Below are 16,963 nucleotides of genomic sequence, written 5' to 3' on the forward strand. Positions count from 1 at the left end.
ACTTAGATAAAACTTACGTTGATCCTGGAAACAAGAAGTATATATATATATATATATTACATTCAGCTAGTTACATTAAATCTTACACTGAAATGAAAACGTTCATTACGTTTGGAAACAGTAGAATACAGCCAATAATCACATGGCATAGTTACATGTGGAGAAAGTAGAAGATAATTAATAATCACGTGACACAAAGTAAAGATCTGTCAGACTCCTTCTGGTGGCAAAAGGATTAATTATGAAATTGGATTTAAAAATATGTTCCACCCAGATTCCACCGTAGCAATAAGCAAATCGAAGTGGTTTGAAGTTCTATCGAGTATCTCAGAAATCAAGCATTGAATAACGTGTTGAAATGTAAGGAAACAGTGACAAAGAAAAGATATATATATATGTACTTATATCCTCAGAAGTATTACTCATCCTGACTGTCTGACAGGAAATCATATTGAGCACTTGATTACCAGTGAGGAATTAATTGAAGAGCGCTGGTGACAAACCTATAACAGATTATCCTCAGCTGATAGATAGACCTCATGTTTTTTTCATCTAGGTTTTTTTTCCCTTTTGATAGGTCTCTCTTTTTTGTTCCTTATCACAAGAAATTTATACTATTTTTAACGTTTGAATGAGTCTCGTTTCATCATATTTAGTAGTGTTGTAGTCCAGTGACAAATCACGGTCTGTCAAAAAATAGAACAAAGCATTATTGGTACTCGTTTTGGATAGGTCGACCATTCATAAACAATATCCATCCGGGATTTTTCCATGAGGAACTATGATTTGTTTGGACAAATCTTACACCAAATGCAAAGTGTAATAAAAGTTCTAAATGGAGGCTTTTCTTAGATAGTAAGTTCAATCAGAAAATATTTAATATGACCTGTTGAAACTGACAAATTGTTTTTCATATGTGGTCCAGTGAAGCAATTCGGCCTGATACATTATCAAATACTAGATATATCACTAAATTTTTAGAAACTTTCTCATGGCCTGTACACGAAGTACAGGGTGTTCAGAAAGTCACTGTGCAGTTTTGTAATCATATGTCTATTCAGTATATTTCAAACCAGCAACTGATAGCGGTGTTTAGAAACAAAATAAGAAAGATCCAGGCCTGTATTGATGCCAACGGGGGTCACTTTCAACATTGTTTATAATTGTCATTCATATTTACCTCCTGTATTCTATATTGAAACATGTCTGATAATAAATATACAAGTGCACAGTGACTTTCCGAACACCCTGTAGTTCATTTTACAATATATGTGCTTACACGTTCAAAGTAATCTTTTAACGCGATTGTTGTTGGATATTTTTTGTAAGGTTACTTTATATGAATACTTTCTGAAGTAAAATCGAAAAAATTTTTATAGCTAAGTGACAAAATACAAAGCCCTGAAATCAGGCAATCAGAGCATAACACTTATTACAGGTTTGTATGTTGTAGTACTTTTCAAAGAAAGGAATTCTTTTAATTTCCGAGGATGATACAAAAGTATGTAACTGGAACTTCTTCTCCGTGGGTCATTTATAAGCTGTTTTTTTTATTTCTGGAAATTAATAAGGAATCAGCTATACGGATTTTAAAACAATCAAAGTTAAAACCATAACAAATTTTCATAACCTCTTTTATCAAATATATAATAAAAAACCTTCACAATGTTAGAAAAACACCGACGTTCGAAAGGCCTGGCATGGCCAAACGCGTAAGGCGTGCGACTCGTAATCCGCGGGTTCGCGCCCGCGTCGCGCTAAACATGCTCGCCCTCCCAGCCGTGGGGGTGTATAATGTGACGGTCAATCCCACTATTCGTTGGTAAAAGAGTAGCCCAAGAGTTGGCGGTAGGTGGTGATGACTAGCTGCCTTCCCTCTAGTCAGCACAGATAGCCCTCGAGTAGCTTTGTGCGAAATTCCCAAACAAACAAACGAAAAGTTTTAATAGAAATTAATAAAAACCTTTAACATAAGCGCTTTCAAAAGATGGACTTTTCTTCTTCAGGGGCAAACTGGGTTATAGAGTTTTTATTCATCAATAACAAACCTTAACTTCAATAACATATACTCTTCAAAACAAGAAACGCAAAAGGGATATTTTTGTTATTTTAAAGAGAAATATACGTAATAACGTTTCAAGCTCAGAGTATGCGATGTTACACGTGTTAAGGCACCGATTGTCAGACTAAAATGACAATAAAAGTTGTGCACTTTGAAAACGGAGAAAAACATCGGATTTTTCGCCAAAACGCATGCGTGTCCAATAAATTTGTTTGAGAGATCTGCACGTTCTGCAAGTGCAACATGTGCAAAATCCCTATAAAAGTGACGAGTTTTCGGTTTTCATAGCTCAGTGTTAAGCCACCGACACGCAATACAGTTACGACAAGACTGACTGAAGCACAATGCAACAACGCCATTGGCCGCTTGGAAGCAGGCGAATCTCGATCAGATATTGCCAGAGCTGTAAATGTCTATCACAAGGCTATGGAATCGTCACCAACAATATGGATCAACTCGTGACCGTCCACGATCTGGCAGTCCTCGTGTGACCACGCTCGCACAAGATCGCAACATCCGGTTACGTCACCTTCGGGATAGGACCATTACTGCAACGTCTACTGCCTCAACCATACCAGGGCTACGTAGGATTTCCGATCAGACCGTACGCAACCGTCTACGAGATTCTTAGGCCCCATGTGCAACCCATCATGGTGAACGTCAACGACGTTTTTCAACATGACAACGCCCGTCCTCACACAGCCCGACACACCACTGTCTTCTTCAGACACCACAACATCAACGTTCTTCCCTGGCCCTCCAGATCACCAGATTTAAACCCCATCGAACATCTTTGGGACGAGTTGGACCGACGTCTGCGACGGCGACAACCTCAACCGCAGACTCTATCTCAGCTTGCAGCAGCTTTGCAGGCTGAGTGGACAGCCATTCCACAGGATGTGATTCGTCATCTCATCGCTTCCATGGGCAGGAGATGCCAAGCAGTTATTGATGCTCACGGGGGGGCATACTCGTTATTGACGTTGAGTGACGTTAAACTTCACCTAGTGAGCATGGACTTCGACTTTGCAGACTTTGGACGTTCAGCAGTGAATGTGCAAAGTTTCACACATGTCATACAGAACTACCCGGAATAAACTTGTTAACAATTTGTCTCATGTTTTGCCTTTTGCGTTTCTTTTTTTGAAGAGTATATTTTATCTAATCTATAATAATAAACTTTAACTTGGATAACCTCTTTTATAGAATATATAATACTAAACTTTAATTTGGATAACCTCTTTTATAGAATATATAATAATAAACTTTAACTTCAATAACCTTTTTATAGAATATATAATAATAAACTTTAATTTGGAAAACCTCTTTTTGTAGGATATATAATAACAAACCTTCTTCAATATCTTCTTTTATCGAAAATGTGATAAATTGGAATCACTGACGCAGTCTTGGAAACGTATGCAATATACCGACAAAAGTTTTTTTGGTTTTTTTTTCTTATGAGGAGACAGAGAGAGAATTGTATGCAGTGCTATCTTCTCACAAACACCAGACAGATCTCTCCTTGACAGAGAAACTGGCCTTACGTTGTCTGGAAACAAGATACAAAAACAAAGAAACGAGAGGAAGAAAAGAAACGGGGTGGAAGTGAGACTAACTGAAAGGTTTTGAATTAAACATGAGAATGAAATTATAACGAGCAAGCACTCAGACCTTAGGCCTAGTCACATTACGGTATTTGTATTAAGCTAGCTGAATCCGAATCAACTGGTTGACTCCCTTCAATCAAACATCCTTTGGGTGATACTTTGACCAAGCGCCTTCTATTTGACAGCATTCTGTTAGATTTTGGATTCACTGTAGCCTTATTTCAATATTATTTATGTGATATCTCAGAAGGTCGTGTCTACTTCGCTAAGAAATGCTAAGATGTGTAACAACAACAACAAAAAAAAAAGGCCCAAGAACTGATATTGTCGCCAAACGTAAAACATCCCGATAAACGCTAAACCTACCAGTAGCGACCCCCAGTGGCACAGTGGTATTTCTGCAGACTTATGGCTAAGAAAGCTTTGCGTAACCTTGTGTTTAATTACAAATAAACGAACAAAACATACCAGTAGAATTTTGTGAGAGTCTTAACACGGGTTAATCAACGCTTTAATTTTAACTACCATATTTTTATAATATTAACTTCTTATGCATTTTCATTTTTTTTATTTGCTTAATGAGTTAACTGCTTTCACTAACCCTAAATAACTTTCGCTACACTTCATGACGTAACACTAATTATGTTATGAAAAGTTACTCAGTGTTACAATTCATGACATTACAGAAATTAGATTGTGCTACAACTAATTACACTACGAAACAGTATCCAGCGCTACACTACACCACACAAATATACACTGTAAGACACTACATAATGCTATCTGTATTATAAAACGTTATGCAATACCATACTACACCAATTTACACTATATTACATCACACATAGTACAACGTCTCATCAGTTTCGAACATTAGTTGTCATTTTGACTTCATGCTGTTACCCAGAATTACATTAGGTGTAGTCACTAGTATGAATAGATATTGTATACAGAATCTCTACTCTTGTTTACTTACTTTTTTAATACTCACCTATTCATGAAAGATTATTTGATATGATAGCTACTTTTATACATTGCAATGATAATACGCGTAGTTAGTAGCTAGCTGATATGGTACCTGATGATTTACTGTAGCTATTCACTACTTGATTACATTAGTTTGAGAGGTAAAATGTTAAGCTGTAGTTGGTGATTGTCATAGAGATTTGTCTGACAACATAGTGGACATTTATAGTTTCTGTGCAACTTAAATAAATATGTACATATAAATAATGCATAGAAATAATAAATGTATACCTGAACTAAGAAACAACGACAGTAAACGAATTCAAATGTTTTTCCGGTAGAAAAACAGTCTTTTTAAATAAAACATATAGGTCTAAAACATTGCTCTAAATAAAACTTCGTGATTTTAAAGTAATTATTCTACAAATGTGTGTAATAAAAATTAATATTGTTTTTTTTTTAATATTTCGCTTCATACATAATATAGGTGTTGGCTCCCTAGAAACCTCGATTGTATAGTGTACAAAACATTGAGTACTTACATGTTATAGTAATCTAATGTTCATCTATTATTGGTTGATAAGTCCCGTTTCACTCATTACTTAAGTTTTTTTTAAAGGAACATTAGATGTTTGTCGGAAATCTAACTTTCAGGAATAAAAATAACATTGTTTACACAAGAAATAATAAACAGACTTTATGGTCTTCATGGTACCTTATATAATATTCGACAATATACCAAACTGTTTCTGTTGTAGGCTGACAAGAAAATAATAACAAAAAGACGAATTACAAATGAGTAATTCTGAAATACATGCTTTCTGTTCAATTTTATGCGTGTACAGCCTAAACAGTCGATAGTAAGAGGCTTAAAGTGTTGTTCGTACTGAATATTTACATTTGAAGGTGTGTTTTACCTGAACATTCTATTACGGTTATTTTAAATTCCTTGTGATCTCTATTATGAGCCACAATCGTGAATCACGATGTATCACACTACCAAACACTGTGAGACGTCACACAACAATACATCACACTACTAAACACTGTGAGACGTCACGCAACAATACATTACACTATCATACACTGTGAGACGTCACACAACAATACATCACACTACCAAACACTGTGAGACGTCACACAACAATACATCACACTACCATACACTGTGAGACGTCACGCAACAATACATCACACTACCATACACTGTGAGACGTCACATAACAATACATCACACTACCAAACACTGTGAGACGTCACAAAACAATACATCACACTACCAAACACTGTGAGACGTCACACAACAATACATCACACTACCATACACTGTGAGACGTCACACAACAGTACATCACACTACCAAACACTGTGAAATGTCACACAACAATACATCACACTACTAAACACTGTGAGACGTCACGCAACAATACATTACACTATCATACACTGTGAGACGTCACACAACAATACATCACACTACCAAACACTGTGAGACGTCACACAACAATACATCACACTACCATACACTGTGAGACGTCACGCAACAATACATCACACTACCAAACACTGTGAGACGTCACACAACAATACATCACACTACCATACACTGTGAGACGTCACACAACAGTACATCACACTACCAAACACTGTGAAATGTCACACAACAATACATCACACTACCAAACACTGTGAGACGTCACACAACAATACATCACAATACCAAACACTGTGAGACGTCACACAACAATACATCACACTACCATACACTGTGAGACGTCACGCAACAATACATCACACTACCAAACACTGTGAGACGTCACACAACAATACATCACACTACCATACACTGTGAGACGTCACACAACAGTACATCACACTACCAAACACTGTGAAATGTCACACAACAATACATCACACTACCAAACACTGTGAGACGTCACACAACAATACATCACAATACCAAACACTGTGAGACGTCACACAACAATACATCACACTACCAAACACTGTGAGACGTCACAAAACAATACATTACACTACCATACACTGTGAGACGTCACATAACAATACATCACACTACCAAACACTGTGAAATGTCACACAACAATACATCACACTACCAAACACTGTGAGACGTCACACAACAATACATCACAATACCAAACACTGTGAGACGTCACATAACAATACATCACACTACCATACACTGTGAGACGTCACATAACAATACATCACACTACCAAACACTGTGAGACGTCACAAAACAATACATTACACTACCATACACTGTGAGACGTCACATAACAATACATCACACTACCAAACACTGTGAGACGTCACACAACAATACATCACACTACCAAACACTGTGAGACGTCACACAACAATACATCACACTACCAAATACTGTGAGACGTCACAAAACAATACATTACACTACCATACACTGTGAGACGTCACACAACAATACATTACACTACCATACACTGTGAGACGTCACACAACAATACATCACAATACCAAACACTGTGAAATGTCACACAACAATACATCACACTACCAAACACTGTGAGACGTCACACAACAATACATCACAATACCAAACACTGTGAGACGTCACAAAACAATACATTACACTACCATACACTGTGAGACGTCACATAACAATACATCACACTACCAAACACTGTGAGACGTCACACAACAATACATTACACTACCAAACACTGTGAGACGTCACACAACAATACATCACACTACCATACACTGTGAGACGTCACACAACAATACATCACACTACCATACACTGTGAGACGTCACACAACAGTACATCACACTACCAAACACTGTGAGACGTCACACAACAATACATCACACTACCATACACTGTGAAATGTCACACAACAATACATCACACTACCAAACACTGTGAGACGTCACGCAACAATACATTACACTACCAAACACTGTGAAATGTCACACAACAATACATCACACTACCAAACACTGTGAGACGTCACACAACAATACATCACACTACCAAACACTGTGAGACGTCACACAACAGTACATCACACTACCAAACACTGTGAGACGTCACACAACAATACATCACACTACCATACACTGTGAAATGTCACACAACAATACATCACACTACCAAACACTGTGAGACGTCACGCAACAATACATTACACTACCAAACACTGTGAAATGTCACACAACAATACATCACACTACCATACACTGTGAGACGTCACACAACAATACATCACACTACCATACACTGTGAGACGTCACATAACAATACATCACACTTGGTTTGTATTATAATTTACTTCGGACGAGTCTCACATTTATTATGTTACGTACGTTACGTATTACTATTTGAAATAACCGGAAATTTGAATTTGAACCTAATACCTAATATGTATTAAATATATATTATTTACCAACAAGATTTATACACCCAAGTTCCTTTTTTCAACAAATATATAAGTTAATATAAAACACATTAAAAAGTATAATTTATAATAACAGTTATTATTAAAGTTATTACAAATGCTGGTTTATGTACAAGAATGTTACAATTTACAAAAAATACTGGGTTTTATCCAGTCTAGAACTGGATATTTTATTAACGATGCAGGTCCACGACAAGAAAATTACTTCTTTGTTGATACACCTGTAAAACTTCTTTTAACGACTAGATAGCTTAAAACACCCGTAAGTGTTTTGTCTACAACAATATTTAATGTCCTCGTTGTATTACTGACGTCCAAAGTAATTCACTGAAATTGAATGGTTTGTAATGTTAATTATCTACAAACGTTCCCGGTCAAATTCTGCAGTTTCAGAATAATAGGTGTTAATCCCAATTATAGCTTCAGAGGCCTATAGCACACTGACTATAGCTATCCAACAATAATAATGTTATTCGTCACTCGGCGCATCGGTTTTTATATACCAATCAGGCAAGTTTCTAGAATTTTCAACAATGATATAGCGTGTTTTCGTAAACAAATGTTGTTGATTGTCACTTTAAAAAATTCTCTACAAGTTTCGAAAACAGGCAGGAGTTGCGAAATATAAGTCAAGAATATACATTGCATGCAAAAAAGAAAACTATATTGAAATAAGTGTAGGTACTACAATAAATGTACAACAGTAAATCTGTTACACACTACCATACACAGTGAGACATCACACAACAATACATCACACTACCATACACAGTGAGACGTCACATAACAATACATTACACTACCATACACTGTGAGGCGTTACACAACGATACATCACACTACCATACACTGTGAGACATCACACAACAATACATCACACTACCATACACAGTGAGACGTCACATAACAATACATTACACTACCATACACTGTGAGGCGTTACACAACGATACATCACATTACCATACACTGTGAGACGTCACACAACAATACATCACACTACCATACACTGTGAGGCGTTACACAACGATACATCACATTACCATACACTGTGAGACGTCACACAACAATACATCACACTACCATACACAGTGAGACGTCACATAACAATACATCACATTACCATACACTGTGAGACGTCACACAACAATACATCACACTACCATACACTGTGAGGCGTTACACAACGATACATCACATTACCATACACTGTGAGACGTCACACAACAATACATCACACTACCATACACAGTGAGACGTCACATAACAATACATCACACTACCATACACAGTGAGGCGTTACACAACGATACATCACATTACCATACACAGTGAGACGTCACATAACAATACATTACACTACCATACACAGTGAGGCGTTACACAACGATACATCACATTACCATACACTGTGAGACGTCACATAATAATACATCACACTACCATACACTGTGAGACGTCATACAACAATACATCACACTACCATGCACTGTGAGACGTCACACAACAATACATCACACTACCATGCACTGTGAACGTCACATAACAATATATCACACTACCATACACTGTGAGACGTCACACAACAATACATCACATTACCATGCACTGTGAGACGTCACACAACAATACATCACACAACAATACATCACACTACCATGCACTGTGAGACGTCACATAACAATACATCACACTACCATGCACTGTGAAACCTCATACAACAATACATCACACTACCATGCACTGTGAGACGTCATACAACAATACATCACACTACCATGCACTGTGAGACGTCATACAACAACACATCACACTACCACACTACCATGCACTGTGAGACGTCACACAACAATACATCACACTACCAAACACTGTGAGACGTCACACAACAATACATCACACTACCAAACACTGTGAGACGTCACACAACAATAAATCACACTACCAAACACTGTGAGACGTCACAAAACAATACATCACACTACCATACACTGTGAGACGTTACACAACAATACATCACACTACCATGCACTGTGAGACGTCACACAACAATACATCACATTACCATACACTGTGAGACGTCACATAACAATATATCACACTACCATACACAGTGAGGCGTTACACAACGATACATCACACAACAATACATCACACTACCATACACTGTGAGACGTCATACAACAATACATCACACTACCATGCACTGTGAGACGTCACACAACAATACATCACACTACCATGCACTGTGAGACGTCACATAACAATATATCACACTACCATACACTGTGAGACGTCACACAACAATACATCACATTACCATGCACTGTGAGACGTCACACAACAATACATCACACAACAATACATCACACTACCATGCACTGTGAGACGTCACATAACAATACATCACACTACCATGCACTGTGAAACGTCATACAACAATACATCACACTACCATGCACTGTGAGACGTCATACAACAATACATCACACTACCATGCACTGTGAGACGTCATACAACAATACATCACACTACCACACTACCATGCACTGTGAGACGTCACACAACAATACATCACACTACCAAACACTGTGAGACGTCACACAACAATACATCACACTACCAAACACTGTGAGACGTCACACAACAATAAATCACACTACCAAACACTGTGAGACGTCACAAAACAATACATCACACTACCATACACTGTGAGACGTTACACAACAATACATCACACTACCATGCACTGTGAGACGTCACACAACAATACATCACATTACCATACACTGTGAGACGTCACATAACAATATATCACACTACCATACACAGTGAGGCGTTACACAACGATACATCACACAACAATACATCACACTACCATGCACTGTGAGACGTCACATAACAATACATCACACTACCATGCACTGTGAGACGTCACACAACAATACATCACACTACCATGCACTGTGAGACGTCACATAACAATACATCACACTACCATGCACTGTGAGACGTCATACAACAATACATCACACTACCATGCACTGTGAGACGTCATACAACAATACATCACATTACCATGCACTGTGAGACGTCATACAACAATACATCACACTACCACACTACCATGCACTGTGAGACGTCACACAACAATACATCACACTACCAAACACTGTGAGACGTCACACAACAATACATCACACTACCAAACACTGTGAGACGTCACACAACAATACATCACACTACCAAACACTGTGAGACGTCACACAACAATACATCACACTACCAAACACTGTGAGACGTCACACAACAATAAATCACACTACCAAACACTGTGAGACGTCACAAAACAATACATCACACTACCATACACTGTGAGACGTTACACAACAATACATCACACTACCATGCACTGTGAGACGTCACACAACAATACATCACATTACCATACACTGTGAGACGTCACATAACAATATATCACACTACCATACACAGTGAGGCGTTACACAACGATACATCACATTACCATACACTGTGAGACGTCACATAACAATACATCACACTACCATACACAGTGAGGCGTTACACAACGATACATCACATTACCATACACAGTGAGACGTCACATAACAATATATCACAGTACCATACACTGTGAGACGTCACACAACGATACATCACACTACCAAACACTGTGAGACGTCACATAACAATACATTACACTACCATGCACTGTGAGACGTCACACAACAATACATCACACAACAATACATCACACTACCATGCACTGTGAGACGTCACATAACAATACATCACACTACCATGCACTGTGAGACGTCATACAACAATACATCACATTACCATGCACTGTGAGACGTCACACAACAATACATCACACTACCATGCACTGTGAGACGTCACACAACAATACATCACACTACCAAACACTGTGAGACGTTACACAACAATGCATCACACTACCATACACTGTGAGACGTTACACAACAATGCATCACACTACCATACACTGTGAGACGTCACAAAACAATACATCACACTACCATACACTGTGAGACGTTACACAACAATGCATCACACTACCATACACTGTGAGACGTTACACAACAATGCATCACACTACCATACACTGTGAGACGTCACACAACAATACATCACACATACTAACTGTGAAATGTCACGTAACCGAAAGTTAAATCAGATGATTTTATGGAAAATCTATTGTTTTCGTTAGACGTGCTGTTAAATATTTCAAAATTTATTTGTTGATAGTAGATGTATTATTCAGTGTATTAGGTGGGTGTGTTACTCAGTGTAAGAGGTGGATGCACTAGTAATAAATGTATAGTGAGTTGATTGTGATTAGTGAATGTTGTTTGTAGTGATATAAGGTGTTAATACTGACATATTACTGTCGGTTATATAGATGTATCAGATGAAAGAAAAGATGAAACTTGAATATTGTCAGAATTATAAGTATGGGTGTAAGGACTGTGAAGTTTTAATAACTGTCTCGATAATGAATAAATAAAAATGTAGATGTCAGTAGTTGACAATGAAAGCGTAGGTAGACAATTTGCGAAGTTAACTGGGTAAAATAAGGGTTAGATATAAATGTGGGCCGATAGGTTAATGACAGGAAAACGTTTCATATTAGCCATATAAATATAACACTGTTATTGTTTGTTTAAGTTTGATATTTAATTTGTTCATTACAGAATGTAAGAGGTGTTTATTGCGTTGTAACTTAGCACTGAGATGTAATCCATCAAGTTATTTACCACCAAATATATTTATATATTTATAATAAAATATAGCGAAGTACTCACATATTAACAACATAGCAAAACAATGAGACGTAATTAACTGTTGCATTGAGATCACTGAGCGTTTAGTGTTTGCTCAACAAACAATATGCCAGAAACTGAAACATTCATTTTTCTAATAGTACATATCCTGTGAGTTTCGCCACAGAGTTACAAAATTCTGTACCTTTCAGTTCTTTAGTAACAATACAAAATACCAAGGTGTTAAAACATTTTGTGCCATTCAGTTCTTTAGTAACAATACAAAACACCAATGTGTTAAAATATTCTGTGCCATTCAGTTCTTTAGTAACAATACAAAATACCAAGGTGTTAAAATATTCTGTGCCATTCAGTTCTTTAGTAACAATACAAAACACCAAGGTGTTACAATATTCTGTGCCATTCAGTTCTTTAGTAACAATACAAAGCACACAAAGGGTTACAATGTTCTGTGCCATTCAGTTCTTTAGTAACAATACAAAACACCAAGGTGTTACAATATTCTGTGCCATTCAGTTCTTTAGTAACAATACAAAATACCAAGGTGTTAAAATATTCTGTGCCATTCAGTTCTTTAGTAACAATACAAAACACCAAGGTGTTACAATATTCTGTGCCATTCAGTTCTTTAGTAACAATACAAAGCACACAAAGGGTTACAATGTTCTGTACCTTTCAGTTCCTTAATAACAATACAAAACACCAAGGTGTTACAATGTTCTATGCTTTTCGCTTCTTTTCAACAATACAAAACACCAAGGTGTTAAAATATTCTGTGTCTTTCGTTTCTTCTTTAACAATACAAGACACCAAGGTGTTACAATGTTCTGTACCTTTCAGTTCTTTAATAACAATACAAAACACCAAGGTGTTAAAATGTTCTGTACCTTTCAGTTCTTTAATAACAATACAAAACACCAAGGTGTTACAATGTTCTGTGGCTTTAAGTTTTGTTTTGACAATATAAAACACTAAAATGTTAAATCTTTGTATAATTAAGTTATCTCTCAACATTACAAATCCGAATTGTTAAAACAATAGTTTTAGTTCTTTTTGACATAAATATAAAAGAACAACGACAAACCGTGTTATTTATGTGTTATAATACAACATATGAATATGTTATAACATACAACACCTTTACAATAGACGAATATAACACCTTGTATGCACAATTTCGCTTTGTTTGAAACGATAACTACTGGAGCGTAATATAATTTAACTCTCCAAATTAACAAAACACGCAAGGTGTTTACGAAATATTCGTTTCAATTAAAGTAACACATCAATACATTTATGCCTACCGTAATATTCAGATCGTCCAATTTCCACGACGTCGTCAGTAAGTATCAACACCAGGGTGCAAGCTAAAGCTAAACAAGGATATAGTTTGACCATTTCGGATCTAATTTGTACAGGAGACAAACTAGTCCTTATATGCTATATCTGTCAGGTCTAAAAGAAACGTGTCCAGGATAAGTTTAGCTTATCATTTGGTTCATGACACCTTGTCTAGATATCTTATCTGGAACTTAAACAAGCGGGAAACCTTCGCCTACCAATCAGGCTTTCTAATACGTACGTTTTCAGCGAGCCTTTTATTGGGTGGTTTGGCGTTAGCTATCCTTATACGGAAGCTGTTCGTCAGCGCCTCCTGTATGAAACTTCTCCATTTCCTACATATGACTTTCGGATCGGTGTTATTAAGAAATAAAGAATAAAGAAAGTTACTTGAATATCTTCAATGGCATGTTTTTGGTAGCCCGCTGAATAAGTTTAAAGTAATAATCTAGCAAAGAATTTTAATGTGCGAAGAACATCGAAAATATTGTATTCTCCCAACTCCTGATGTCTGAGAAACTGTTTCAAAGTTTTCTCTGCTTTTTGTTTTGATCCACGTGTATACACAAAAACTTGATAATTTAAACAATTTTGTGCAAATGACGACACACAAATACGTCCGTTGGCTACGATTAAAGTTCATATTTGTCTACAATGTCAGACACTGAGAAAATAAACCAACTATAATGAAACTGGAACTTCCAGTGATGTATACAAAATTATTTTTTATGTGTACAAAACAAACGTCAACAGAGGAAACTGAACAAAACTTCGCTAAGAACATATATTATAAAAGAATGCAATATTCAAAGACATTAGCCAGATGTAACACACACATAATATATCTTAGCAAGACACAGTTCTAACAAATTTCGACCGGATTCAATTAAGAACCAAAGTTTACGAGATGCGACTTTTATAAATAACAGCCAGAAGAAACGGGTAATGAATATTGGCCAGGTTCAGTTTGCGCATGCACTGTTGGCAAGACGAACTGGCTGCAAATGTTGGCTAGAAAATGAATAAACCTTCCACAGTTGAATAAGAGTTAATATTAATCGTTGATGAAGATAGTCAGTGACCTACCTATATTGTCACTTGTTAAGTACATTGTTAAACTTTCTCTTCGGTGGACGCACCATATAGCCTGTTGTTTGTTTGCTTGATTTTGAATTTCGCGCAAAGCTACACGAAAGCTATCTGCTCTAGTCGTCTCTAATTTAGCAGTGTAAGACTAGAGGGAAGGTAGCTAGTCGTCACCACCAACCGCCAATTCTTGGGCTACTATTTTACCAGCGAATAGTGGAATTGACCGTCACTTTATAACGCCCCCACGGCTGAAAGGGCGGACATGTTTAGTGTGAGGGGGATTCGAACCCGTACCTTTCGGATTACGAGCCGAGTGCCTCAACCACCTGGCCATGCCGGCCGTAGCCTCTTGTGTTTTTGCTATAAGAAAACACCCATATCTTTTAACATTAACAGTTATAATGTACAATAACGACTTTTCCATGACGAAAAGTAAAATATAATATTCATATTTAAAATCGATTTTTTACTTCGTACTTGAAGATCTTGAATTACTTTTAGAAACTTAATAAAAAAACACATAAAATGTATTGTTTTCTGTACTCATCCGATACAAGGTTCCAAAAAATTTAGGTCTCGGCATGTCCAGGTGGTTAAGACGCTCCACTCGTAATCTGAGGGGCGCGGGTTCGAATTCCCGTCACACCAAACGTGCTCGCCATTTCAGCCGTGGGAGCGTTATAATGTGACGGGCAATCCTACTATTCGTTAGTAAAAGAGTAGTCCAAGAGTTGGCGGTGGTTGTTGATGACTAGCTGCTTTCCGTCTAGTCTTACACCGCGAAATTAGGGACGGATAGCGCAGATAGCCCTCGTGTAGCTTTACGCGAAATTCAAAAGAAACCAAACATCGTATATTCATGAACCGATTCGCTAAAATCGTTAACAACAAAATTCAGTCGTAAAAAACGACACAAACATGACTGAACGAAACACACAGAGAGAATGAGACAATATTGTACACATTAGGTTTACCAACTCTACGTAAATTGTTGCAGATTAATTTAGAAAAACCAGCGAACAGCTTGCTCAATATAGATTAATCAATATCAGAGAGAGAGAGAGTTTTTTTTAAAATTCTGAATAAAAGGATGCTCATAAATTTTCTTTAATCGTCTATAAAACGTTATGACTGTCCAGTCTGAAGCAGTTTACACAGAGCGTAAATACTGAAACGGTGACTTCTCATTGTTCTGTTCAAATTTGAAATTTACTGAGAAATAGTTGCTACTTGTCTTTGATATGAAAGCAACGAGCTAGTTTCTATTTATATTCGCTACTCTTTCTGTGTAATAGCCAAGTAAAGAGATTAGGCTGTTATTTTTAACATGGTATATTTAATACGTTAATCGATCTTAAAGCTTTTTTACCTAACCCTAATCTGATCATTTACGAGCAACTTCTTAACTTGGCGGGGCTCAAAAGTGAAGTGAAATTGGAATACATTTAATTAAAGTATCTCGTTTCACAAGACAGAAGAACAAAAATTAAATAAGAGTAGCCGCCCCTAGTGGTGAACTGACAAACTCGAGGAAAGACAGCAAGTCAACAATGACAGACAGACTCGAGGAAAGAAAACTAGACAACAATGACAGACAGACTCGAG

The 16,963-nt window shown here is 37.0% G+C and overlaps 1 protein-coding gene across 2 annotated transcripts in view; it reads right to left on the minus strand.

The window, feature by feature from the left end:
- The window catches only part of LOC143222361 (lachesin-like), a 40,922-nt gene extending 26,428 nt beyond the window's left edge, over positions 1-14,494 (minus strand). For both annotated transcript variants that reach the window (XR_013012200.1, XM_076448802.1), the window contains exon 1: positions 14,233-14,494. Coding sequence is in view for 1 of the 2 variants with exons in the window: in XM_076448802.1 (XP_076304917.1) it covers positions 14,233-14,326 (94 nt within the window). In the remaining variant the exon portion in view is untranslated. The remainder of the gene's footprint in view (positions 1-14,232) is intronic.
- Positions 14,495-16,963: the final 2,469 nt, after the last annotated feature.

The sequence above is a fragment of the Tachypleus tridentatus genome, chromosome 8 (assembly GCF_004210375.1).
Source record: "Tachypleus tridentatus isolate NWPU-2018 chromosome 8, ASM421037v1, whole genome shotgun sequence".
Lineage (NCBI taxonomy): Eukaryota > Metazoa > Arthropoda > Merostomata > Xiphosura > Limulidae > Tachypleus > Tachypleus tridentatus.